We start from the raw sequence: 26,756 nt of genomic DNA on the forward strand, positions 1-26,756 counted from the left end.
AGAGATGGAGGAGCCTTTACCCTCTAAGGAGCAATGAGCCCAACCAAGAACAAGCAATTACAAGATGGGAGCTGGGACACAGACTGGCCCTCACAGAATGTTGGCTCAGGTGCCACCATCATGAGCCTTTCTTTCTTTCTTTTTTTAATTCTTTACGGTTTATTTGAGAGGGAGAAACAGAGCTTGAGCAGGGAAGGGGCAGAGAGAGAGAGGGAGACACAGAATCCGCAGCAGGCTCCAGGCTCCGAGCTGTCAGCACAGAGCCTGACGCGGGGCTCGAACTCATGAACCGTGAGATCACGACCTGAGCCGAAGTTGGACCTTAACCGACTGAGCCACCCAGGCGCCCCATCACTGTGAACCTTTCAACCAGGAGCTGGGATAGGTTTGTCTGTAAACTCCTTTTATCTAAAAGACCTAAAGAATCCGTTTTTAATATGGGCTTGAAGTAAAATTCAAATATGTGAATCCCTATCTTTCTTACTCTCCTCTCCCCCTGTCCCTCGTCCACTAGGCTCCCACGTCCCTGTACCCAAAGTCCTCACACCCCACCCCTGCATCAGTAGGTATCTGATCCTCTTCTCCCCCTGCCCCTTCTTGCCATGCTTTTCCTTCTCTCCGCAACCCATTTTCTCCAGGCTTCCAATCTTCTAACGTCACTCAACGTTAGCATAAACTCTGAAGGCGCCCCGGGGAAGGAAGCAAACCACGACTTACAGAATTCTCTTTCTTGCCAGGTGTTTTGGGTTCTTACCCGAGTTCTCATACTTTACAGATGAAGTAACAGAGGCTTAGAGAAAGTACATGCCTCACTTCAGGTCAAAAAGTTCATGACCCCAACAAACCTCCAATTACCAAGGTTTCTGACCTTGTGGCTAAGGGTGGAGAGCGATGTAAGGCGGGAGGGGGGTTGGGAGCAGCATTCTGTATTGTGAAGCCTTCCGAGGACCCTCAGGCCACCTATAAGAGGACACTATGCCAGCTTTGCGGGCCCTCCTCTGTCGTGCAGAGCCTCTCAGGATGTACCGTAGGTTCTAGAAACTCAGAGAGGCGTCCGCCCCCTACCTCCTTCTGGAGTGTTAAAGACTCTGTCGGGGCTGGCCGGGCCCTCCCCTTTCCCGTTGACCACTCGGACGTTCAGCGTGTAGTGGCTGAAAGGCTCCAGGCCGGGCAACATGCCGTGGGTCCTGCTGCCCTGGAAAGTGAGGATCTTTTTCTCGATGTGGCGTCTGTTTCTCTTAGGCGAGTCCTCCTGTGCCTTCCAGTAGTAAATCTGAAAGGGCAATAACAACAGTCAGGACGCAGAGCGCGGCAGACAAGATTCTTCTCGCTCACGAAATTTAGGTTTACGGTTGTGCCCTAGAAAGTTCCCTGGTGCATTTTAGAACATAATTCCTGGCAAACCTGATGGGTATTGATTATGAAGTGAGACAGTGGAAGCCCAGAGATAAGGAGGGAAGTCGAACTGAGAATATGTGATGCCGCCTGGGCTATATTCTGCTTGGTGGGAGGCGTCTAGGGGAAATAAATGGAACAGCATGATACCCGCCCAGTTCTTTCTAGAACATTAGGTAAAGCAAGATGATAGAAGGATTTAAGCTGCTTACTTGTATAAAATATTCTGAAAGTAAAAATTACTGCCCAATGCTTACATACTTTTCCAGAGTTAATACAATTTCATGTGCAATAGATCATTTAATTTAAACCTAAAAGCCACAGTGAAGCTTTTATTATTAGTCCTTTAGCACAGATGAACCCCGAGTGGCTTGTCCCGAGCCACAGGGCACTCACAAGCCATAGTGGATTCTCACCTCCAAAGTCTAGGGCTTTTTCATGAAGTCAAGCTGCATCACTTAATTAAAAACACTTTTTTTAGGGGCACCTGAGCAGCTCAGTTGGTTAAGCGTGTCTGACTTAGGCTCAAGTCATGGTCTCACAGCTCATGAGTTTGAGCCCCGTGTTAGGCTCTGTGCTTACAGCTCAGAGCCTGAAGCTGCTTCAGATTCTGTGTCTCCCTCTCTCTGCTCCTCATCCACTCACACTCTGTCTCTGTCTCTCTCTCTTTCTCAAAAGTAAATAAAACAGTAAAATAATTTTTTTAATGTGCCTATATTATCTTATGGACAATTTAACATGCATGGTCAGTATTGTTTCATAATTATTTTTTAAATTTATTTATTTGTTTTGAGCGGGGGAGGGCCAAGAGAAGAAGAGAGAGAGAATCACAAGCAGGCTCTGTATTGTCGACACAGAGCCCCACGTAGGGCTCGAACTCATGAACCACGAGATCAGGACCTGAGCCAAAATCAAGAGTTGCATGCTCAACCGACTGAGGTACCCCTGTCAGTACTGCTTTAAAGCTAGGTGCATTTCATTGTATCTTAGTTTCTTAAACCTTAGTTTTCCCCACTTTGTCCCTATGTTAATAGTTGGAAGAATTTTAGATCATCTATGGGAAAAGCGGAGGCCACCTTTTTTTTTTTTTTCCACTTTGGATTCAGTGAGGTTTTGCTTCTGCTCTAGCTGAGGTCCTTAGAGACGGCCCTGTTTGAGGCGATAAACCAGAAGAACTCTCAAGGCCTCAGACCAAGAAAAGTGCCCTGGACACTGGCTGATGGCCTGTTCCTATGGAAAGAGTGAAAAACTCTGCCTTGACTTGCCCGATAGCCTTGCAGGTGTCCTCGGATACTTTTCAGAGGTACCGGGTCCCAGTGCACCTCAGCTAAGGTACTGTTCACCACGTTCACACGCACATTTCCGGGCGCCACCATTGGGACTAGGGGAAAACAGGAAAGGCGGTAGAAGTATCAGTGTTGTTTTGAATTTCATGCAAAAATGCCACGAACAATTTTGGCTTGGCTCTATTTTATGGGTTTTCAAGGTGTGAGAGTTCATTTGCTATTTGTTCACGTGACTTGGTGAGAATAACGTACCTTTGAAAAATAACGATATTTAACATGCTGAATCTGTTTTTTATAGAGCAGAGAATTTAAATTCAGGAATGTGGAGCATAATTGCTGCTTCCGTCCCTCCCAATCTAAGCGCCCTCTTGCAATGGCCTTGGCTTGCACCCTGGTAAGTCTGTTTCACCGGTATAAATCAAAGTATAAACAAAATAGCATCAAACACTTACGATCTTCTCCGGAATGGCCCATGACCACAGCCGGCTCTGGAGCAAACCCCACGTCATTCAGGGCCTGCACTTTTATCAGGTATGGAACGAAGGTTGGCGTGCCAGAGACAATATATTTGGATACGTTCGCCACGACCACTGACGCCCATTCATCATCGCCATCTTTCTGGCGCCAGCTAACTTTGTACTGGAGGCCTGGACCATTAGATTCGAAACCATTCAAGGGCTACAAGAAAAGCCAAATAAATCAGAGCTTATAAAACAGACTGTGCAACGTTTTCCCAGAACACCAAATTCAATTCTCAGACTTCAAGAAACTGAAACACTAAAGCCCAAGCTATTAACAACGTTCTCCAGGGACCTTATATCTTTTTTTATTTGTGATGAGATTCAAAGCTTATTTGGGATCAACATTTCAAAAGTTCTTAATTTTTTTTCTTCTCTTTTTTTTAAGTAGGCTTCACGCCCAGGGCGTAGCCCAACATGGCTTGAACTCAAGACCCTAAGATCAAGACCTGAACTGAGATCAAGACTAAGACACTTAACCCACTGAGCCACCCAGGTGCACCACAAAGCTTATTAATTTCTGTCTTGAAGTAGTAAATCCCATATAGGCCTCTTACACTCTGGCTCCACAGTCAAGGGTGGGCAACTGCATAGTTTCCTTCATCTACTCCTGTTTGTGTGATAGCCCATCACTGTCTATTTTACTCAGAGACTGAAGCTGGTGAACTACTTTTTCCTTCATTAAAAAAAAAAAAAAGTTGGTTTGTTAGAGCACCTGGCTGACTCAGTGGGGAAGCATGTGACTCTTAATCTTAGGATTGTGGGTTTGAGTCCCACGTTGGGTATAGAGATTACTTAAAAAGAAAATCTTAAAAAAAAAAAACAAAACAAGTTGGTGTGTCAGTCTATCTTGTCATGTCTGTATATATAAATGTACAAGTATGTATGCATCTAAGTGTGCCTGCATGGGTCTACTAAAGTAAGGTTTAAAACCACACAAGTGAATGTGTTAATTTTTAAAGTCCAGAAAATACAGATAAACCAAAAGACAGAGAGAGAGAGAGAGAGAGAGAAGCAGCAGTAGCAGCAGCAGCAGAGGTAGTAGTAGTTGAGTACTGGGAATAGCTAGGTACATGTCTTCTAGATGGTTCTCCATGAGATGATAATACTGGCTGGCATTTACTGAGTGCATATGCGTAGGCGCTCTTCTAAGGGCCTTATATGTATTAACTCCTTTAACTGTACGGGGCTGGCTCTACCGCTAGCCTCACGATACAGACACACAATGGAGAAGGTAAGCAGCTGGCTTGCGGTCACGCAGTTAGCAAGTGACACAGCTGGTATTTGCGCCCATTCATTCTGGCTCCAGGAATCAAACTTTTAACTACAACACAATAATGTCTCTTAAATAAATATTTTCCCCCCAAGTGGATGACATGGGATTTCAATATAGATATTGTTTACAAACAACTTTTTTTCATTCACTCTAAAATACACCAAGGAAAGTTGAAGGCTTCGTGGCGAGCTTACCTTCCAGGTAATCACCAAATTATCCGGCTCGGATCCTAGTCCCTCCACAGCTGTGGGATTTGTATCCGGTTCTAGAAGTTAAGCAGCCACATATGTGTAAGCTTCGGTCTTTCTCAAAAAGCAGAAAGATTTTCCATTTTATTTCCTTTCATAGAAGCCCCGCCCCTTTACTTACCTGCAGCTTTAGTCAAATACTGTTCAGATGCCTCGCTGGGCAGGCTCCTCCCGAGGCTGTTCACCGCCATCACTCTGAAGGAGTAGTTCACATACGGCGACAGCTTCAGCTGGGCTGTGGTCTGCGTTCCAGAAACCTCGGTTTGGTGGTGCCACAGCCCTGCCTCATGCATTGCGTCTTCATATTCAATGATGAATTCTGGCCACAACACACACACACACACACACACACACACACACACGCACACGGACACGCACACGCACACACATAGAACCCAAGAGAATTAAGTCAGTCACACAACGGTAGGTTGCTACGAAACTGAAGAGGACAATCTAACACAAGTAGCTGAACATGGATTACTTCACTTTCAAGAAGAATCCTGTCAGAATATTTTGATTTAAGAATTCTATCGTTATCCTCAATACCCAATACCCAATAATATTTGGTATTCTTTCTCTAGCATGCTGAGTTTAGTTACCTAAAACTATTTAGAAGTGGTCTACACATCCTTTGGAAAGTTTAAATACATGAAAATATGGTCAGGGTTTTTTTTTTTTTATCATAACAGGAAAAATTAAAATAAATATAATGAGGGGCACCTGGATGGCTCAGTTGGTTAAGCGTCTGACTTTGGCTCAGGTCATGATCGCACGGTTCATGGGTTTAAGCCCCGCATCGGGCTCTGTGCTGACAGCTCAGAGCCTGGAGTCTGTTTCAGATTCTGTGTCTCCCCTTCTTGCTGCCCCTCCCCTGTTCATACTTTCTCTCTCTCTCTCAAAAATAAATAAACATTAAAACATTTTAAAATAAATATAGTGAGATATCACCTTCCACTAAGCAGATTGGCAGCAACTCAAAAGTTTCACAGACTTTGTTGACTCTTACACAGGGAAACAAGCATTCTCATACACTGGTTCTGGGAAGTGTACATCAGTACAACTTCTATAGAGAATAATTTAGGACATCTCACAACATTCAACTCTGATATCTTCTCCTTGAGAGACTGTACCCCTAGCAATTTATTTTGAATGAATGTGCTCGTGCATATGCTCACAGACACAGGGAAAAGAATCCACACTGTGACACTGTTTACTGTTGAAACAACCCAAGTGCAAAACAACCTAAATGTTCATCAATAGAATCCTGGTCAAATAAACTTTGGCACATGCACACAATGGAATACTCTGCAGCTATAAAAAACGAATGGGGCTGCGGTGTCTGGCTGGCTCAGTCAATTAAGCATCTGACTTCGGCTTAGGTCATGATGTCGTGGTTTGGGAGTTCGAGCTCTGCATTGGGCTCTGTGCGGACAGCTCAGAGCCTGGAGCCTGCTTCGGATTCTGTGTCTCCCTCTGTCTGAGCCCCTCCCACGCTCAATACTCTGCGTCTTTCTCTGTCTCTCAACAAATGAATAAATGTTAAAAAATTTTTTTTAAATGAACGGGGCTACTCCATATGCCACCCAAATGGGAGGATTTCTAAAATACGCAGTTAAGTGTAGCCAAGTAGGGTATGGAAAGGTGTGGAATACTTATGTAAAAGCACAAAGAATTACCATAACACATACACATACATATACGCTTGACTATATGTGTACTACCTCTCAGAGCACACACACTGATGCCAACAGTGTCATGGAGAAACAGAGAATCAGAGGTGTGCAGAAGACTTACTTCTAAGTGCATATCCTTCTGCATTTACTAAAATTTTGTGGCATGTACATGTTTTACCCTGGTAAAAAAAAATCGGTATTTAGATATTTGTTAATTGCCTACTAATGTGCCATGCGCCACGATCTGAATTACAGAGATGAAGTAGAAATGTTGTGTGTTGCAGTTCTCTGAAGCTAAGTGGCTAGAGTTTTCCTTTCGCTCTCTACTCACTTGCTGGTGATCTCCAGTCTCATAAACTGGTGCCCGTTTATATGGGCAGCCCCTCCCCCTCCCCTCAACTGTACTTGGACAGACAGTTCATTGACTCAACATCTCCACTTGATTCTCTATCACAGCAGGACAAACAGGTTAAGACCAAGAGTGATCCTGATTCTCCTCCCCAAGTGGCAGTGACAGCTCAGGTCAAAACTGTGAAGTCCGGAACTTCACGGAGGACCGCGGGGGAGAAGAAGCGGGGAAATAGTGGGGGAGGGGGAGAGAGGCAAACCATGAGAGACTCTTGAATGCCGAGAACAAACTGAGGACTCATGGGTGTGGGGGGGAGGAGGGTGATGGGCATGGAGGGGGGCACTTGTGGGGATGAGCACTGGGTGTTATATGGAAACCAACGTGACAATAAACTATTTGTAAAAAAACAAACTGTGAAGTCCATTTTCAATCCTCTCCTTCCATACTTTCAGTAGTTTTGTTAGCTGGACCTTTAAAGCATGCATAATCTGACCATTTTTCAGCACCTCCATCCCTCTCGACCTATTCCAAGCCACCGTTATCTCCTGCATGAAGCATGGCATAACCTCCCACCCCATGAGTTCCCAAATGTTCTCGGTTCATGGTGCACTTAGAGTCTCGGTAATTTTCTTCACGGTTTCCTTAGGCCAAAAGAAATATCTAATATTTCCAGGGAAGTAGTTAGGTCCATACAACTTCGTAAATGTTCATGTCTTAAGAACTCAAAAAACCTGTTCGGCACTACGTAACTTCTCACACCTTGTGAAGGGATTGGACACCACCTTCCTCATTTTCTGTCATACGCTGATTTTCATGTGGTACTGGCTTTGCACCACAGCAAAAATGGCTTTGCATATAAGGCATCACCACAATATGATACAGCGATATCATGTTGGAACTGTAAGTTCCAAGCTAATATTTAATGTGGTGTCTGACAGATGTGACAGTGTTTTGTAAATTAACTTATTTTTATCTTCGAGAGTGAGTGAGTGCGGGAGGGGCAGAGGGAAAGAGAGAGAGCCTGAAGCAGGCTTCATGCTTCACACGGAGCCTGATGCGGGGCTCAATCCCATGACCCTGGGACTATGACCTGAGCCAAAATAAAGAGTCAGAGGCTCAATCAACTGAACCAATAAGGCGCCCCAACTGTGTTTTTTAAATATCAAAATTTAAGAATCAAAAGTTTAAAAAAATACCCCGAGGCACCCTTGTGAGTTTGGTGAGGTTCTACAGGGGACTTCATGGAGAACTTCAGTCCCACCTGCCTCCCTGCATCCCGTCTTGTTCTTCTAGAGGCCGTCTTCAGTGGAGGAGCCACAGTGATTCATTCATCATTCCTCTACTTAACTCCTTCCCATGACTTCCCAACCCTTACAATGGCCTGCAAGACCTGCACAGTCACAGTCCACCCCTTGGTTACCGTAGTGGCTCAGTACAGGCTCCGTGGTCTCCCATGCACACTGCAGCAGACCTTTGGGGAAGGTGCGGGCAAAGGAGACTGATGTCAACACTCCCTGTTGAAGGTTCTTTCCTGAAGGGAGGTCTGAGTAGTGTGTGTGTGTTCTACGTATATACATGTGTATATATGTATACACACACACACACACACACTTATACAGTGTGTATGGCATTTTACATACATATACACACATACAATGATATTATATTCAACATAATATATATTATTAACTTTATTTCATTTGTGTCCTCTGCTAAAATATAAGATCCATAGGGGCAGAAATTTCTGACTATGTTGTTTTAGAACAGTGCCTGGTACATAACAGGCAGTCAATCAATATCTGTTGAATCAATGAGTGGATGAATGAAAGAAGAGAAATGCTTTGAAATCTGATGGTCTTATTTTAACACTGCTACAAAGAGTCTGCAAGTGTCCTAACTGGCTAAATCTGGCTACTGTACTGAATTAATTGGAAGACTCAGGATGAATGGATGAGTGTTCTGATCAAGGACTAAAACCTCAGTTGAGAAAGGAACACTACAAAATAACACGAGATAGAGAGGTGGCTTCTGTTGAATTTCACTGGAAATAGTCCATTATACCAGCAGGTGCAATACATCAACACACACGTCATTTCAGAGTAATCTGAGGAAAGGAATCTAATTTTCCTGCAGCAAATACCTGAAGGTAATAATATATTACAGGTCTGTGATACTCTCTGAAGTATCTCTTCAGTTTTAAAACTTGTAAGCACATCTAGATTCTAATTCTATTAAGCTCTTCCAGTGTCCTCATGGTGTGGCTCTCTTTTGACTTCACTCCCTAGGTTAGCATCATCATGGCAAGGATAGGACATTACGGAATGTGCCCCTTCATAGCAGGGGCTGATGGGAAGAAAGAGACCCGTACTGGAAGGTAAGAGACCTAATGTCCACACCCAGTTCCATTACCAACTGTGGGTCTGAAAAGTCACTTTACTCACCAAATCTCAGTTTCCTGATACACACATGGGCAGGACAGTGCCTGGTCTTTCTACCCTTTTCTCCCACGTTAATGGGCAAAATGAAGAGCTTACAATACATCTTCCTACTATGGTGGGAATTTACTGTGATAGTTTTTTTTAAAAAAATATGTTATTTATTTTTGAGAAAGACAGAGACAGAGCATGAGGCAGGGAGAGGGGCAAAGAGAGAGAGAGACACAGAGAATCCGAAGCAGGCTGTGCAGAGCTGGGGTTGTACTCACTAACCAGGAGATCATGACCTGAACCGAAGTCGGACGCTTAACCCACCAAGTCACCCAGGTGCCCCAAATTTACAGTGATTCTTATGGATCTCAGACGCAAAATGAAAGTGTATTTGCTTAGTTAACATCTTCAGCAATTAAGTAACGTCTTCTACCAGAAGCTGTAACTGGGAATAACTCCGGCTCTAGAGAGAGGACAGCTATAAACAAATGCTTCTGTTCTCTTAGTAATTTGCCAGCAAATTCTCTGTAAGGAATTTCAATCGCACATGACAAAATACTTCAGAAATGCTCGTGAGATTTATCAGTGACATAGAAAATGACATCACATACTTGTAATAGGGCTATTGTTGTCATCGCCTGGGGTCCACGACAGCTGAACACTTTTGTCGAGTTGATCTGTCAATTCTAAGTCAAAGGGAGGATTTGGGACATCTGCAGACCGAACACACACACCACGGTTAACCATCCATCCTTAGGAGGGTTTCTTTTACTTACTTGTAATACTATTCACAGGGGGTGCATCTTAAAGACACAGTGCACTTAATGGTCGATGAGCATGCAACAGACATGAAATGCCAACAGCCGAGGTTGCTGGGAACACACAAGCACACTCACGCCAACCCATCAATGAGTTCTGCTTGCTTCTTTTCCACATGAAACCGAATCACGTGTGACCAAAACGGGTGAGGTGGGCCTACATGGTTCACCAGCACTCTCGGTGTGCCTTCTCACACACATGAAGGAGCGCAGACAGAAAAAATAATATTGAAGCTTGATTTCTAATAAATGGGCAACAGAGAATAGCAAATGCTGAAACACAAAAACAGGCAAGTCCGTGTACTGCTTATTAAGAAGACTTGGATGTTCTTTTGGAAATGTGTGAAGTGATGGGTTTTGGAGCTCCTGGAGAATATTCGTGTTTTTAAGGGAATTCTAAGATTGCTGATCTGTAAGCCGCTCTCAGCATGCATACCTCATGCGGATACTCAGTACAACAGTCGGGCATCAGGGGACACGGTGTGTTCACTCGCAGAGGACACGAGGGTACAGACACCTGTTGGGATGACGGTGACCCAGGAGCATGTCTGTTTCTTCTAAAGGTGAATTCTCTGAGATCCAGAGAATTAATGTTCCCCTCTGGGCTCTTTCCTGACCTTGATCTTGCTTGTGACTGTAGCTCTCGGGGAACCAGAGGCCGTACAGAAATATTGGGCACTGCTTTCCCACCGGTAAAGAAACAGTAAATGTCTGCCAAGATTCTTCTACAGCATAACTAAGGATACTGTATAAAATCCAGTCGAGGTTATGCCGTAAAATTAATTTTTGTATTTATATGCTGACTAAAGACGAGGGTTCTTTAATTGAAAAGAATTCTGGAAACAATTTCAGATTTATTTTCCAGACTCAGAAAAATCAGACAACCTGGAAGTGCCTCCCTGTTGGTCTTTCTTTAGTGATTTTTGTTTCTTAAACACAGTGAGCTGGTTTTCTCTACGACAAAAGCCAAATGTTATTCAAAAACAGTCACTGTTTTCCTGTATAAATTTCTTGAAGATGGAATCCCAAACATTTATGTTTCCAAAGCAACTTGCTATAAATAAATAAAATATTTAGACTGAAATAAAAACCTAATTTGTGGAATTTTTGAGATATTTTTTCAAAATATTTGTAAATATCAAAATATCTGTAGATATTTTTTTCAAAATGTCTGTAAAATGTGGATGGCAACTTTTGAAAAAGCACTATGCTCCTTTGTAAGGGAATTATCAAAGAGGGACTTCTATATTGAAGTGACTTTAGAATAACACAGGAAAGGGGCGCCTGGGTGGCTCAGTCGGTTGAGCGTCCGCCTCCGGCTCAGGTCAGGATCTCACGGTTCATGGGTTCGAGCCCCGCGTCGGGCTCTGTGCTGACAGCTCGGAGCCTGGATCCTGCTTCGGATTCTGTGTCTCCCTCTCTCTCTGCCCCTCCCCTGCTCGCATTATCTCTCTCTGTCTCTCAACAATGAATACACATAAAAAAAATTAAAAAAAAAAAAAAAGAATAACGCATGAAATATCTAGACACAAGTGGTAACACATTCAGTGAAACATTCCAGAACCATCATGAAGAAATGATTCAAAGCAGTGAACTGGCAATGCAACAGAACATTGAACAGAGCCCTCTTCCTTAAAGAAACACAATGATGTGACAGAGAAAAGAAAGTAATTTTTTTTTTTTTGGAGATGTGGACTTGCTTGACAGAAAACAGAGAAAGAAGACTTGTATTAGTTTACCGTAAATAGGAGCTGGAGTTGGAGTAGGAGCTAGAAAGGACATTAATATAAAGGATTTTAATCAAAATGAGGAATGGGAAGATATAAGATAGCACAAGACAAAGACTGAACATGGTTCAGATTCAACACGAAGCTGTGCGCTTAGCTGTGGGATACGGCATCCACAAACAGTCCCAGCGTGGTGGGGGGGTCATTTAGTTTTAAATAAAATACATCATTTCACCCAATTTTCTTCTACAAGTATCACTAATAGGCGCAAGCATCATTTTGTACCAGTGCCGCTACAGGGGTATATTTATACTGAAATGACTGCCTCCACGGCGTCTTTCAGAGAAGAAACATGTAGGTCTTTAACTCACGCACACGCCTGTGACACTACATCAAGCAAACATTTAGTACCGAGTGTTCCTTCCAGCCTAACACGGGGCAGCAGCGGTGCCACGTGTCCTAGTGCTTACCGACGACGCTGAGCACGGCGCTGGCGGAAACCACGTCCAGAGTTGTGTTGGCCACACATGTGTACGTCCCGCCGTCGCCGTCCCTCACATCAGCTACCTCCAAATGGTCTTTGCCAACGGTAAACCTGCGGAGAAAATGTGTTCAGAGCAGCTGAAATGGACATCCAGCCACACACGATGGATGGCGGCGTTACCGGTGTGAAAGAGGCTCTGGGAAGCTGAAAAGCGAGAAAGATGAGGGCCTGGGTGGCTCAGGCTGTTGAGCGTTGGACTCTTGATTTCGGCTCAGGTCATGATCTCATAGTTTGTGAGACTGAGCCCTGCGCTGGGCTCTGTGCTGACAGCGTGGAGCCTGCTTGGGATTCTCCGTCTCCCATCTCTACCCTTCCCCTGCTCATTGATCTCTCTCTCGAAATAAATAAATAAACTTTTTTAAAAAGAGAGAAAGATGATAAAGATTTGCAGTTCATTAGAGCAAAAATCCAAAAAACATGTACCACTTTGATAATGATTAGAGTTGGAAAACAGAGGGGACTAGAAGCTTGGGTTAGCAGGATGTCAAGTCATCTGGTCTGGTGGTTTATCAAGCATGCTTCTGGAGTTTTAGGAACTTCCTTAAAGACCAGGGGCACCCAGAGGCAAGGTGGGGGCAGCTGTAACTACCCTTACTAGCGGCCTTTCCTGTGGCTTCTGCTCCTAGAAAACATTCGAACACTACCCATTCAGCTCAATTCCTAACAAAGTGTGTATTTTTAGATAATTTATTGGGGTGCCTGGGTGGCTCAGTCAATTGAGCGTCCAACTCTTGATTTCAGCTCAGGTCATGATCTCACAGTTTGTGAGATCAAGCCCCACATCAGGCTCTGCACTGACAGTGCAAAGGCTACTTGGGATTCTCTCTCTCTCTCTCTCTCTCTCTCTCTGTCCCTCCCCACTTGTGCGTTCTCTCTTTCTCTCAAAATAAATAAATATTAAAAAATAATGTATTATTTACTGTAGAAATTTTCTGCCATTTTTGCCATGTGCATAAACTCTCATAAGAAAGTAAATGCAAAGAATAGTATCAACTTTATCACAAGAAACAGGATGACTTAGATCAGCCAGTACCATGAAGAATTTTCTAGAGGTGGGGCATCTGGGGGGCTCGGTCAGTTAAGCATTCAACTTTGGCTCAGGACATGATCTCACAGTTTGTGAGTTCGAGTCCTGCACCGGGCTCTGTGCTGACGACTCAGAGCCTGGTACCTGCTTCGGATTCTGTGTCTCCCTCTCTCTCTGCTCACACTCTGCCTCTCAAAAATGAATAAACGTTGGGGGCGCCTGGGTGGCTTAGTCGGTTAAGTGTCCAACTTTCGCTTAGGTCATGATCCCGCAGTTCGTGGGTTCGAGCCCCGCGTCGGGCTCTGTGCTGACTGCCAGCTCAGAGCCTGGAGCCTGTTTCAGTCTGTGACTCCCTCTCTCTCTGACCCTCCCCTGCTCACGCTGTCTCTCTCTCTCTCCTAGAAATAAAACATTTAAAAAAAAAATGAATAAACGTTGAAAAATTTTTTTAAAAAGTTTCCTAGCAGTTACTAGCCAGCATGAAAAATTACTCAGTAGGTCAAAAATCCATGTAAATCGGATTCATGCATGATTTCAGTGAGGCTCATAAATCGTTAACTGTCTCTGCAGGGAATTTCGAAGTTAAAGCTTTAGCCAGATTCACTCTACAGTCATTTCTTCCTATTTTCTTCTCATCTTTAGCAACTCAGATTCCCCCAACAAAACTGCCAGCTGGAAGCACAGAATTACATGGAAATTCTGGGTATAGAAGAGAAGGCCACATGGGTTTTTTTTTTAGGGGCCATTAAGTAACAGGCACTGTTGGGGCACATTTGCAAGCAAACCACAGAAAGCATTTCCACCAGCACACAGCATCCTTCCACTAGGGGGCGACGCTGTGGCCCTTGTGCCCGCTAAGATTCACACAGTCAGCTCAGTACCTATTCTGTCAAATTGACGCTTCATCAGGAAGATGGATATGACCTTGATTTCATTCCAAGCTCAAGGACTGCTTAGGCTCTTTTAAATACCTGTGTTTTTCTCCCCTTCTCTTTCTACTGGCTTTAGGTGAAATCAAAAGAAAACGGCCTCTCCGAATAGAAACCAGTGGCCTTTAAAATACCGATAAGGATTCAGGCACCCTCTGCTCATTAAAGCAATTGTATTTCTGCTTATTTGTAGAATGGTAATGAAAACATCTGCTGAGACTTCACTGTACGTGGTCGAAAACAATGGACGTCACCCAAGGCCTGAGAGGGTGCTCCCATCCGGAAGTGCCCAGGAGACCAACATGCAAAGATACAACAGGGGCGCCTGGGTGGCTCAGTCGGTTGAGCGTCCGACTTCAGCTCAGGTCAGGATCTCACAGTTTGTGGGTTCGAGCCCTGCGTCGGGCTCTGTGCTGACAGCTCAGAGCCTGGAGCCTGTTTCAGATTCTGTGTCTCCCTCTCTCTCTGGCCCTCCCCTGCTCACGCTATCTCTCTTTCTCAGGAACAAATTAAAAAAAAAAGATACAACAAACATTCTCAGGGTCTTATTTCGATGACTTGATGCCTCTTTAGGTCCAAGCATTTTGCGGCGGGGAGGCAACGCACGTTTTTGTTTTTTTCTTCTTGGAGAGAGCAGATTTCAGAAACTTTAAAAGCATCTCTGTTAAGTCACTCTACATTAAATCTTTCATTCAAAGCAGCTTAAAGAGACAAGGAAGAGAAAGGAAAGAAATGGTCTTCAAATACCTTCCATCACTGGGCAGCTCACCGTTGTCCTTCAGCCACGTGATGGTGGGGATCAAAGTGTGATCGTGTTTCACTTTGCATTCAAAGGATACCGTGCTCCCTCTTTGCACGACTGCGTATTCAGGCTGCTTAATGATCCTAGTTGGGTCTGAAATTTAACTATCGTTATCCATTGCCAAAGCTGAAGAATTTGCTCAAAGCCATATGATATGCGACGAAGCTTCGTCACCTCTGCCTTACCTTTGATTTCTAAGTGGACTTCATTCTTTGCTATGCCTAATTTATTCCTTGCCACACACGTGTAAGTTCCCGTGCTGTCCTTTTGGGCCACAGGAATTTCCAAAGTCCCATTTTCATGCAAAATGTAAATATCGTCACGGAGCGCACTCCCCTTAGCCTCTTTGAACCTCCATTACAGAAAGTATCACAAGGGAAACAAAGAAAAAGTCATAATTTGAAGTCAGACATAAAGTGCTACATTCAAGGTCAACACATGATGATCTGTATTGAAGTACCAAGTTCAGAGACGTCTGGAATCTGCACAAGACGTTTACAACTGCATGCTTGTGGGTCATTGGGGTTAATAAAAACCTGGAAGAGTTAATCAGAAATGCTGTGGAAGCATTAGGGTGACAATGTGAAAAACTTAAATTGTAATTTTCAGTATCAGAGATTCGTACTTAATAAATACATCAATACCTATTCTACCTCAAAATAGACAATAAAACAGGGTAAAATGAAGACTGATCTTTCTGACATCTCCTTCCTACTGGGACATACCTGTGAGCCCGTCTGCAGGCTCTAATTCTAAAGCGATCTTGATTGGAAGGTATTTGATTTGAATTCTAAAGAGAGCTTTGATTTGTATCAATTAGAATTTATTCAGGGAAGGAAAACAGCAAAGCATGTATGCAAAGCGTGTGTTCCTTCAGCTTCCTGGCTACTGTCAGACAGAAGTGGGGACTGATGACAGAGGGTGAGGCAAAGTCTACCTAGGCTAAGTGTCACCTCAACCAGGACACCATCCACGCAAGCACCGCGTCTCTCCGCTCTGCGGTTAAGGTGGAGACGAGGGCAGACTGTCCATAATCCTGCGCCTGGCTTTGCTCTCACATCAGGAGCAGGAGCCCAGCTCAGCGTCCGGCCCTGATGGATGATCGGAAACTGAATGTTCTCATTGTCTTTCACTCGTTCCTTCTGAGCTGCTGCGTCACCCAGCTTGTGCCTCCCAATTCACGGTAAGGGAAGCGAGAGAGGGGCGTCATATCCCATGTGACTGGGATGCTTTCACAGGAGCGTGTGGATGGACCCAAGTCAGGAAGTTCGGGGCGGGGGGGCACTAACAATGAGCACTGGGGAATGAATTCTGTTCTTGAGCTTAGAGAACTTTTCTCTGACCCCAAATGGTATTTTATTTTCAAGGAATGTCCCCAACCAGCCCTCCAGCCAGCATTCCTTGTGAAGTCCCAGGTGATGTCCGTGGCATTGTAACATACGGGGGGCGGGGGGGATCTTAAATTAAAAAGAAACAAACATTTCCAGGGGCGCCTGGGTGGCTCAGTCGGTTAAGCGTCTATTCTTGACTTTGCCTCAGGTCATGATCGCCTGGTTTGTACATCTGAGCCCCATGTCAGTATTCTGTCTTCCTCTCTCTCTGCCCCTCCTCCACTTCTCTCTCTTTCAGAGTAAATAAAAATAAACTTGAAAGAATATATTTCCAGATACCTCTGTGGTTGACAAAATGTGCTGCTAAGTAGAATGCACATGTGTTAAGTATTTAGCGCACAGCAAGTAGTTCATACGTATTTATGAATGAATTTCATAATAAGAGAATGATGGCATCGGCACTGTCTGTTCTCTGATTAAATGAAAATCCAACACAGAGAAATTTGAAGGCTTCAGCAAATGTAAATATTGAAAACAAACAGACGGGCACCTGGGTGGCTCAGTCAGTTAAACGTCTGACTCTTGATTTTGGCTCAGATCATGATCCCGGGGTCATGAGATCGAGCCCCACATCGGGCTCCGCACCGAGCATGGAGCCTGCTTGGGATTCTCTCTCTCTTTCCTCCTCCGCCCCTCCCTGCTTTCACTCGCTGTCCCAAAATAAATAAATAAATAAAAACAAAAAGAAACAGAGCTAATACTTACCACTCAACAGTAGGTAGAGGAGACCCAAAGAAGGCACAATCTAGTAAAGCAGGCCTGTTTGCAATGACCTGATAGAGTGTATTAGCCGATGTAAGGATTCGTGGTGGCTCCGCTGAAAACAGTTTAAAAAGGTAAAGTAAATATCAACATATAATAAACACGTGGGCGCACCGTGTGCTGCGTCGCGAGTTTACAGCCGAGCGATGCCGGTGGGTTCTCTCCCTGAACAGCCTCCAGCAGGGCACCTGCGGTCACCCAAGGTGCAGAAATACAAGTTTCCTCCTGCCTCTTGTCGCACAGCTTGCTCAGGCGCGGTATTTCAATGAATTATTTATCCATGTCTGGGATAAATAAATCCTGGGAGCCCCTTACGCACAGGGAATGGGACTTTTATTGTTTTCTCCCAGAAACGAGGTCAGTATCTGGCACAAAAATAATGGCCGAGTACATGTCTGTTAACTGACTGGCCCCTCCTAACCTCAGGGTTAGAATGAGAATGTGGGGGGCGGGGGGCGGGGGTGGGGGCGAGCAGACAAGGCGGCAGAACAGAACGGAGTGGGGGCGACCAAAACACAGGATCAGAAATCCAAACTTCCTCCTAAACGTCCACCAGCATGGGAACTGTGCTCAGCTCTGCGTGTGACTTCCTGCCCTTCATTTCAAGCATGAAGGACAAATACCAAGTCCTGGTTGGCTTCCTGACTTTAATTTCATCTGAAAGGGAGCCTACTATACTTAAACAGCTGACAAATAATTTCTGGCACCGTGAACACAATTCTCACATAAATTTTTAATAACTTTGATGTCTTGGTAGCTTTGTCTCATATGAGAAATATAATGATCACACCAGCCAACCATTTCACGCAGAGGACCAGGATAAATATTTTGCCAGAGAAGACATACAAATGGCCAAGAGATGCATGGAAAGGTGCTCAATGTCACTCGTCATCAGGGAAATTGAAACCACAATGAGATACCGCCTCACACCTGTCAGGATGGCTAAAATCCAGAAGACAAGAAACATCACGTGTTGGTGAGGATGTGGAGAAAAATGAACTCTAAAGCACTGTTGGTTGGGAATGCAAACTGGTGAAACCTGTGTGGAAAACAGTACGGAGGTTCCTCAAAACACTAAAAATAGAAATACCATATGATCCAATAATTCTACTTTTGGGTGTTTACCCAGGGAAAACAACAACACTAACTCAAAAAGATACATACACCCCTATGTTTTTCGCGGCACTGCTTATAATAGCCAAGACATGGTGGGGCGCATGGGTGGCTCAGTCGGTTAAGCATCCAACGTCAGCTCAGGTGTGAGTTCAGGCCTTGCACTGGTTCTGTGCTGACTGCTCAGAGCCTAAGGCCACTTTGGATTCTGTCCCTCTCTCTGCCCCTCCCCCACTCATGCTCGGTCTGTCTCTCTCTCTTAATGTCTCTTAAAAAAAAAAAAGACATGGAGGCAACCTAAGTGTCTATCAATAGACAAATGAATAAAGAAAGTGTGTGTGTGTGTGTGTGTGTGTGTAGTATTATACAGCCATAAAAAGGATGAGATTGTGCCAAACAACATGGATGAACCAAGATGGTATTATCATAAGTGAAATAAGTCAGACGGAGAAAGACAAATACCATATGATTCCACTCATAAGTGGAATCTAAAAACTAAAAAGAATAAACAAACAAACAAACAAACAAAAGCAGGCTCAGAACTCTAACTACAGAGAGCTGATGGCTGCTAGAGGGGACAGGGGTAGGGGGTTGGGCAAAATGGGTGAAGGGGAGACGGAGATACAGGCCTCCAATTATAGAATGGGTGAGTTATAGGAATAAAAGGTAGAGCATAAAGAACAGAATCAATGATATTAACAGCGATGTGTCAGGACAGATGGTAGCTACACTTGTGGCGAATAGAAGCATAAAGTATAAACAAATATAAACTTGCCAAGTCGCTAAGTTGTACACCTGAAACTAATGTAACGTTGTGTGCTGACTACCCTCAAACAAAACAAAACACCAACCATTTCGGACGATGTTTCCGTGCATCATAGCTTTCTAAACATATTATTAATAATTCATAAATAAATGTACATCTGTGACTAGGATAAAGCCCAAACATTATGATTAATGATTTTTTAAAAAGCAGCATCATGAAATTGTTACTGAACTTAACCAGTTTCTAAATATGGAACAGTAGGAATATTCAGTTACAAAAATCAGATTAATGCTATTTTCCTTTGGAATATTTGACTGGTCTAACCATCTGTGAATGGAGCAGCCTGACTATTTGGTTATTTCTACAGTGGATAATTTGACCCTTATAAGAACTGTGTTTTGGGGGCACCCAGGTGGCTTAGTCAGATAAGTGGCCGACTCTTGGTTTCAGCTCAGGTCATGATCTCTAGGTTCATGGGTTCAAGCTCCGCATTGGGCTCTGAGCTGACAGCGTGAAGCTAGCGTGGGATTCTTTGTTTCCCTCCCTGTTCTCTCTCTCTCCCTCTCAATATTAAATAAAGAAATATATATTTAAAAAAAAAAAAAGAACTGTGTTATGAAAGAGCATCAAGGCCAGAGTATAATACCCTTTAGGGCAAGGTCTGTATCTTATCCATCTTCATATATCCCATCTAGCTCTCAATCCTCCGTGTGTTGTGCATAGTAGGTACTCAGTATATTTTTGCTGAATGTATGGAAAACAACAGCAGTCATTAACTGAACTTGTCATGTCTGTAATCAAGGGAGCGCTTACCCAGCACATTTACAAATGCATTTGCCAGTAAATATCCATATTCATTAGAGGCGTTGCACTGATACACTGCACTTGATCTTTCTTGAACATTTGAAAAAATAATGGTATCACCATCAATTTTCCTGCTGGGGTCATCAGGAGCAACTGGGTATAAAAACAAAAAGCACATATTTATTCCTCTTGGCTTAGAAGATGTGCAGTTTGAGGTCTGCATTATAGTAAGTAGAAAGGAAACACACACGAATCTAGGTATATACAGTAAGGAGGGGGAGACTGAGAACCCAGGGAGAAATCATAATGTTCCCTCCTCAGATTTTAGTTATCACATGTCAGCATGGGGTTATACTCGATATTCATTTAGTCCTGAGTGGATTGGTTCTGTAAAACTGAGTATTGTTTTTGAGAGATCCAGGGGGTGGGTATAAAGCACAAGTTAGGTGAACACAGCAGTACAAATTTGGGAAGACATTGCCTTGTGCACAAAGAAACCGAGGTTCTTTACGAGGAAGTTAATTATCAAGAGGAGGCAGCAAACGCTAGTTGAAAATACAGACACCCTCTAGCCCATCCAAACCTGTGTCTTTTACAAGCATCTCGTTGACATAAACAGATAAATAAATAGGTACATACATAAATATACAGGGCCAATAATCAAATGTGAAAACATTTCTTTTCCTGAACCTGAAATTCCTGAGGCTGAAACAGATTATGTGAAATTTCTCTTAATGAGAGTGTTTTTTAGCGAAACCTCTCAAGCATGTTAAAAAACAAACAAACAAAAAAAACCAAACAAACCCATAAACAAAAACAAGCCCCCAAAACAAAACAAAAAAAACCAAAAAGCCAAAGTCTGGACCAGGACCCATCTTTACTGCAGTGGCATGTGAGTAATGTAATATGTGAGAATTTAGTCCGGGTCATGCCTAGCAGGGTGGAAGTCCTGTGTACTAGAGATAAATGCCCTTCTAGGAGCACTAAACCTTAAGCTGTGACCTTACATTGCATTAAAATCACACTGAAAGGGCTGATTGGTACCTGCCTCAAGATGCTGGTCCAAATCAACGCTCAATAACAGCACTCTTTCTCTTAAAGCTGCTCTTGCAACCTGACCCACTTAAGAAGCTTTGGCTTCCATTCCAAACACCATCTTTTTTCTCTTTATGACAGCAAAAAAGATGTGCATCTAAGACATACTTTTCACTGCATTTAGACACCTTGTGGTTCATCTGTGGTTTATTAATTCACTTTAATACAAATAAACCGAACTATAGCTATTCTTCCTTGTTTGAGTAAGTGGATCCAGAGTAGTGTGCTCATGCATGCTGTGTTCATTTCCCACGGCTGCTGTAACAAGTTACAAAATTAGTGACTTCAAACCACATAAAAGTTACCGGCAGACTGTTCTCTATGTGGCTGTTCGACCCTCTGATCACAATGAATAGCTAATTTGTAGAATCACCTTAGATACTCCAGTGAACTCAACTAGTGCTGGGGGTGCCTGGATAACTTGAGTTGGCTTCTTAGCTCATACCCGCTGCTTATGACTGTGAACATTTCCAAATTGCCTTAAGAAACATGCTCTTCCAACCAGAAGATGAATACAAGTTCTAATTCCTTTAACAGGGAACAGATGTCATCAGGACACGGTAGCAGAGAACAGAAATGTCACACTGGCCTAGGAGGCGAACCATAGCTGTGGCAGGCAGCCAGGTGCCCTGAGAATGCAGTTTACCCCAGGGCCACCCATGTCCTTGTCCCAGACCCCACGGGGCCTTTCTGACTCATCCACTCTCAGCGACGTCCATCTAAGCAAACCTGTTGGAACAGAGCAGGGTTTCTAGAATCTCTTTCTTTGTCAGGTATTCTCAGCAATTTTGGAGCCAGCACTTGGGCACTCAGTGTTGGGCCACTTTGGGGGACTCTCAGTGCCCGCCATTCTGATGGCCCCCCTGCGGACACGCTAGGCAGTGGAGGGCAGTTGAGTGGCGTCTGGGCATTTCAGACAGCAATGAGGCAGAGCCCTGGCCTGAACCTCTCTGTATGTGAGGAGAGCGCCCCACATGCCCTGAGTGCATGGAGCTCTTAAAGGTCATACCACCATGTGACATTTAATGGGTACAGACCTCCAGGTTTGCAAGAAGAGAAAGTTCTGGAGGTCTGCTCAACAGTGAGATGAATATACTCATCACTGCTGAACTGTACACTTAAAAGTGATTAAGATAATAAATTTTATGTTATGTGTTTGTTTTTATTTTTTTTAACTACCATAAAAATACATCACGATGAACTTGGAAGACCAGTTCAACTAATGAAGGCAGCAGGACAATCTCTCCTCAGTGGGGACTCATGAATCCCAACACAAACCATTTTACAAAGCTTTTATGTAGCCCACCCTCGTGTATTTATTTGCTATCAGCTCTTTTCAATGCTATACTTTACCTGAAAGGCATCTGACTGTATCTGCCTTATTGCTGCTTAATGGAGCAGTCTTCCAATTATTTATTTTTTGGCAAAGTGTTTAGGAATAAAACAAATCCTTTATGTAAGAGTAGGGAACAAGCTAATATCTCTCCACAGGGAGTTGGGCTACATTTTCCTGAAGCACTTTAACTAAACAAACGCAAACAAACCCAGGACCTGTTGCGGTGACATATGGCGGCTCAGCCGGTATTGGACAAAGAAGAAAATTGCTAACATAGAGATACTGGGAGCCCTTGGATTCTGTGTGCTGGCTACTGGGTAGGCGTGACTCTCCAGCAACCAAACCCCAGTTATCCAAAGGGATAATGATTAATTCTGAGAATAAGCAACTTTGCTTGCTATCAATGGACAACGGAGAAAGAAATTTGAGCACAGAGGCATCACGTACAGTTTAGAGCCCCCGAAGGTAAGGTTCAGAACTGGGCCGACAGCCTTCCAACAATACATTCCTTTATTCCAGCTGTTGATACAGCTGGCCAAACCTAGAAATGCTTCCAGAAGTTAGTGAGGATAATAATTGGTGCCCCCTCATATGTATAGAACACTATCAATGTAAAAAATATTTTTATATCTATCACATAATTTTATTTCAAAAAGAACTTGAGGAGCACTTAGAGTGGTTCACTGGGTTGAGCGTCTGACTTCAGCTCAGGTCATGATCTCAGGGCTTCTGTGTGCGAGCCGTGCATCAGGCTCTGTGCTGGCAGCTCAGAGCCTGGAGCTGCTTCGGATTCTGTGTCCCTCTCTCACCCTGCCCCTCCTTCGCTCATGCTCATGCTCTTTTTCTCTCTCTTAAGAATAAATAAGCATTAAAAAAAATTTTTTTTAATAAAGAGAACTTGATGCAATGGATTAACTCTACAGTATGTGCGCTTTGGAGAAGAGAAATTAGAGACTGGAGCACGTGGTCGTTTAGCATGTGATGAAGGCTCAGATTTTCTGAGTCCGTCTATTTTATAATCTTTGAAATCTGAACATTTGGCCATGATGTAGAACACATCTCTGGGTGAGGCGACAGATTTTCCTTCATCTACTTACTCTATCCCCATAAAGAAATGCCACCACTGAGCCCTTTACTTGGGAGGAAAGAGAGGGGGGAGATGTCTTGGTGGCTCCTGGGGACTGTCCTGGACCAGCCTCCCTGCCCCTGGCTGCTTCTCCTATGCCCTGGCTTTCAACCTCGCCCTCTGATGTCAGCCAAATAAGGACCTGTGGCTGCAGGAGATCTATTTTCATTCCTTTCATGTACCCCATCTAGAAGAATCTGAGTTGTTCCACTACTCCAATAGGGAACGATTAAACTTCTACGTGTTTTAGGCTCTTCTGCTAACTCTTAAGATAGGGGCAGGATTCACATCTCCCGTGGCCTTGGCCTTGGCCTTGGCCAGTCTTCTGGCCCCGGGGGCTGCTTCTACTTCCACCCCCTCCCAGACACTGCAGGTCACACGATAAAACCAGAGATCTCTTTTGGTGCTAGCTCTGCACAGCTCTGTTCTCTTCCCTGACTTCCATGGATGGTTTAAAAAATATTTTAGGTAGGATTAGGCAAATTCCATACTTAGTCTGGTCTGGTTTTTGCTTCAAGGAAAATCTGAAGCAACCTGGCCAGTCCTGGGGGGACAGAGCTTCGGAAGAGTTTGCACAGACACATTCTGAGTGAGTTCTTCCAGTTCTGTGAGGCAGATTCCAGGTCTGAAATGCACACTCACAAGCTGATAACGCAGTTCTGTGCTAACAGAACCCTGTTCTTTCCCCTCCTTCTCTGTGATGCTGATTCTCCTTTGAGGGGGCCGCTGTGCCCTTGGGAGCCAGGGCCGGCCGAGCCAGGAGGAGGTACAGTGTCCTTACGCGACTGTCCGCAGTCAGGGGCGGGGAGGCGGTGTATCTGGTAGTCTGGCCCCCTGGTGTGTGGCACCCGGCGGGGACGCCGCACAGCTCCCTGCGTGATGCTGCAGAGACACGGCTCCTCCCTGACCCTCACCCTCAGCAGCTGGCCCCCCCCACGCCCCTTCAGGGATTCTGCAGCTTCTCAGGTGGAGGGGGGTGGCCAGATGGAATCCTCGCCAGTCCAATTCTGTGCCTCCGTATAGTCACACAGGGTTCGCTTTGAGCTTGGCTACGCAAGACGCAGCAGAACGTGTCGATGGATGAGCTGCGAGGGCGCGGGCAGGGAGCGCGGTGACCCTGCAGTATCGCGGTGCCGAGAGCCACGAGGGTCCCCCCGCCAGGTGCCTCAAGCCATCGCCTTTTAACAATGCGATTCCACACAGGAAGCCATGCGCGTTTAGCCCGGCCACCAGCTGTGGGAGAGCCACCATTCACAGGCCCTCCACGTCACCGTGGTGCAAGCACGTGGCACCTGTTTCCGACCCCACGGGGGCAGCCTGGCGGGAGAGGGGGGCGCTGGGCGGCCTGGAGTTTCTCTCCTCGCTTGGGGACCAGAGGGGCTGACCGGAGGCACGCCGGAGGCCGCGGGCGCCTGGGTCTGCGCGGAATGCGGATCCTACCTTTGCTCAGCTCCTTGCTGTCCATCCAGCAGGGACTTGGGTGCATACTTTCGGGATGGAAGAAACGAACTTTCCCCTCCCCTCGCCGGGCAGGCCTTTCCCAGCTGCCACTCCCCACAGAGGTTTCATTTAAAGGGGTGTCTATAGTGCAGTCCAAACCCCTTAATACGACTGGAGCCACACGGCTCCCTGGTAGGCAATGCCTACGTCAGGTGTGGATAGACTATGAGCCCAGTGGGTCACAGGAGGGGGTTCATGTGTTCAGCCTTCCCTGGCCCCCTTGCTTTCCCGCCGGGGGGTGAGATGCACGGCCCTTCCCACTTGTCAGCCCCACTGAGGCCAGATCTCAGGTGTGCAGTTAACCTTCCGTAAAGGGCACGGAGCCTCCTAGCTGCAAAATGTGTTGTTGCCCTGCTGAGCACGCCCGCCCTCCCCTGCCATTGTGCGGGCATTCCTGGGCAGATCGGATACCGCATCACGAAGCTTCTTCTTTAGGTCTGGGCTGGGTTCCCATCATCTCTGTTTTCACTCATGGCAATAGCTTCCCAATGCACAACCACAAGGTACTCCCTGCACCTCTTCCTGTTCCTGATCGTGGTTAAAACTGGGAGTGGAAATATCTAAGCCCCAGTTGCTGGACTTTTACAATCTGTGTTCTCCCTGGAACATTCTTCCTTTTACAGTAAACACAGACGGTCTGTTTTAGAGTATCTGGTAACTACTGTGTTGTGTAGCACACATTCCTAACAACGGGGAGCTCCTCCTTGGTTTAGACCCACAGCTGTATGACCCTGAGAGTGAGAAATGGGGACTGAGCCACTTAATATCTGCCAGTAGTGCTCAGATCCATTCCCAGGTGAAGACTATTTCAGGAAAGCCAGTTTAATGGACCTTTTGGTCAAGTAAAAGTAGAACCAATTTGTGATTCTGGCTGGAGGTAATGAGGAGCCAAGGTGTTCTACTTCATAAGCCTGAGGTTGTCTTCCTTGTGAGTCAGGAATATCTTTCGGGGCACCTGCGTGGCTCAGCTGGTTAAGCGTCCAACTTTGGCTCAGGTCATGATCTCACGGTTTGTGAGTTTAAACCCCACATCAGGCTCTGCGCTGACAGCACAGAGCCAGGAGCCTGTTTCGGATTCTGCGTGTCGCGCTCTCTCTGCCCCTCCCTGACTTGTGCTCGGTCTCTTGCTCTACCTCAAACATAAATTTAAAAATTTAAAAAACTATCTTTGGATGGGCACCTGGGTGGCTCAGTCAGTTACAAGTCTGAGTCTTGATTTCGGCCCAGGTCATGATCTCACGGTTCATAAGTTCGAGCCCCGCATTGGGCTCTGTGCTGACAGCGCGGAGCCTCTTTGGGATTCTGTTTTTCCCTCTCCCTCTGCCCCTCTTGTACTTTCTGTCTCTCTCTCTCTCTCTCTCAAAATAAATAATAAATAAATTAAAAAAAAAGAATATCTTTGCAGATTTTTATGTGACTGGCTAGGAGGGGGATCTTGAGTCTGGGTTTTAAACAAAAGCTGATTTTCTCTCTCTCTCTCTCTGGGTCTAAGAGAAGGTCTGAACTCCAAGAAGGGGGAAATGTGCAGAAACTCTCTGCAGGCAGCAGCTGGTGGTGAGTGAGGTTGGGGGGTGGAGGGTGGGGAAGAAGAGCTAGTGGGCTCTCTGTGGATGGCCGTGACTTAGGAATCTGGGAGCGAGGAGATACAATATCCATTTTTTTTCCTTCACCATAAACCTCCAGGCTTCTATCATCCTCAAGCCTTTAACCGGGTTTTGGAAGACTTGTCTTTGCTGTGACTTAGAAGGTCAGTGGACGGGCCTGTGGCCACACTTCGGGGGACTGTCCTGGGCGGCCCGGCGGCAGGCTGGAAAAGCTGGCGGGGAGTGGTCCCGGGAAGGTGGG

General features: G+C 45.1%; 1 protein-coding gene across 14 annotated transcripts in view; it reads right to left on the reverse strand.

Moving 5' to 3' along the window:
- Nucleotides 1–26,756, reverse strand: part of NRCAM (neuronal cell adhesion molecule) — a 79,055-nt gene that overhangs the window by 27,793 nt on the left and 24,506 nt on the right. For 9 of the 14 annotated variants that reach the window (XM_039247234.1, XM_039247228.1, XM_039247227.1 and 6 more), the window contains 12 exons: nt 19,864–20,007; nt 17,115–17,226; nt 15,204–15,370; nt 14,964–15,111; nt 12,187–12,311; nt 11,729–11,758; nt 9,783–9,884; nt 4,845–5,042; nt 4,670–4,740; nt 3,134–3,359; nt 2,661–2,776; nt 1,066–1,273 (listed from right to left, as the gene is read on the reverse strand). In XM_039247234.1, the coding sequence (XP_039103165.1) occupies nt 1,066–1,273; nt 2,661–2,776; nt 3,134–3,359; nt 4,670–4,740; nt 4,845–5,042; nt 9,783–9,884; nt 11,729–11,758; nt 12,187–12,311; nt 14,964–15,111; nt 15,204–15,370; nt 17,115–17,226; nt 19,864–20,007 (1,647 nt within the window). The remainder of the gene's footprint in view (nt 1–1,065; nt 1,274–2,660; nt 2,777–3,133; nt 3,360–4,669; nt 4,741–4,844; nt 5,043–9,782; nt 9,885–11,728; nt 11,759–12,186; nt 12,312–14,963; nt 15,112–15,203; nt 15,371–17,114; nt 17,227–19,863; nt 20,008–26,756) is intronic. The other 5 variants (XM_039247239.1, XM_039247237.1, XM_039247232.1 and 2 more) reach the window with 1 other exon arrangement.

Source organism: Hyaena hyaena, unplaced genomic scaffold (assembly GCF_003009895.1).
Source record: "Hyaena hyaena isolate Hyena2069 unplaced genomic scaffold, ASM300989v1 scaffold_294, whole genome shotgun sequence".
In the NCBI taxonomy this organism is placed as follows: Eukaryota; Metazoa; Chordata; class Mammalia; order Carnivora; family Hyaenidae; genus Hyaena; species Hyaena hyaena.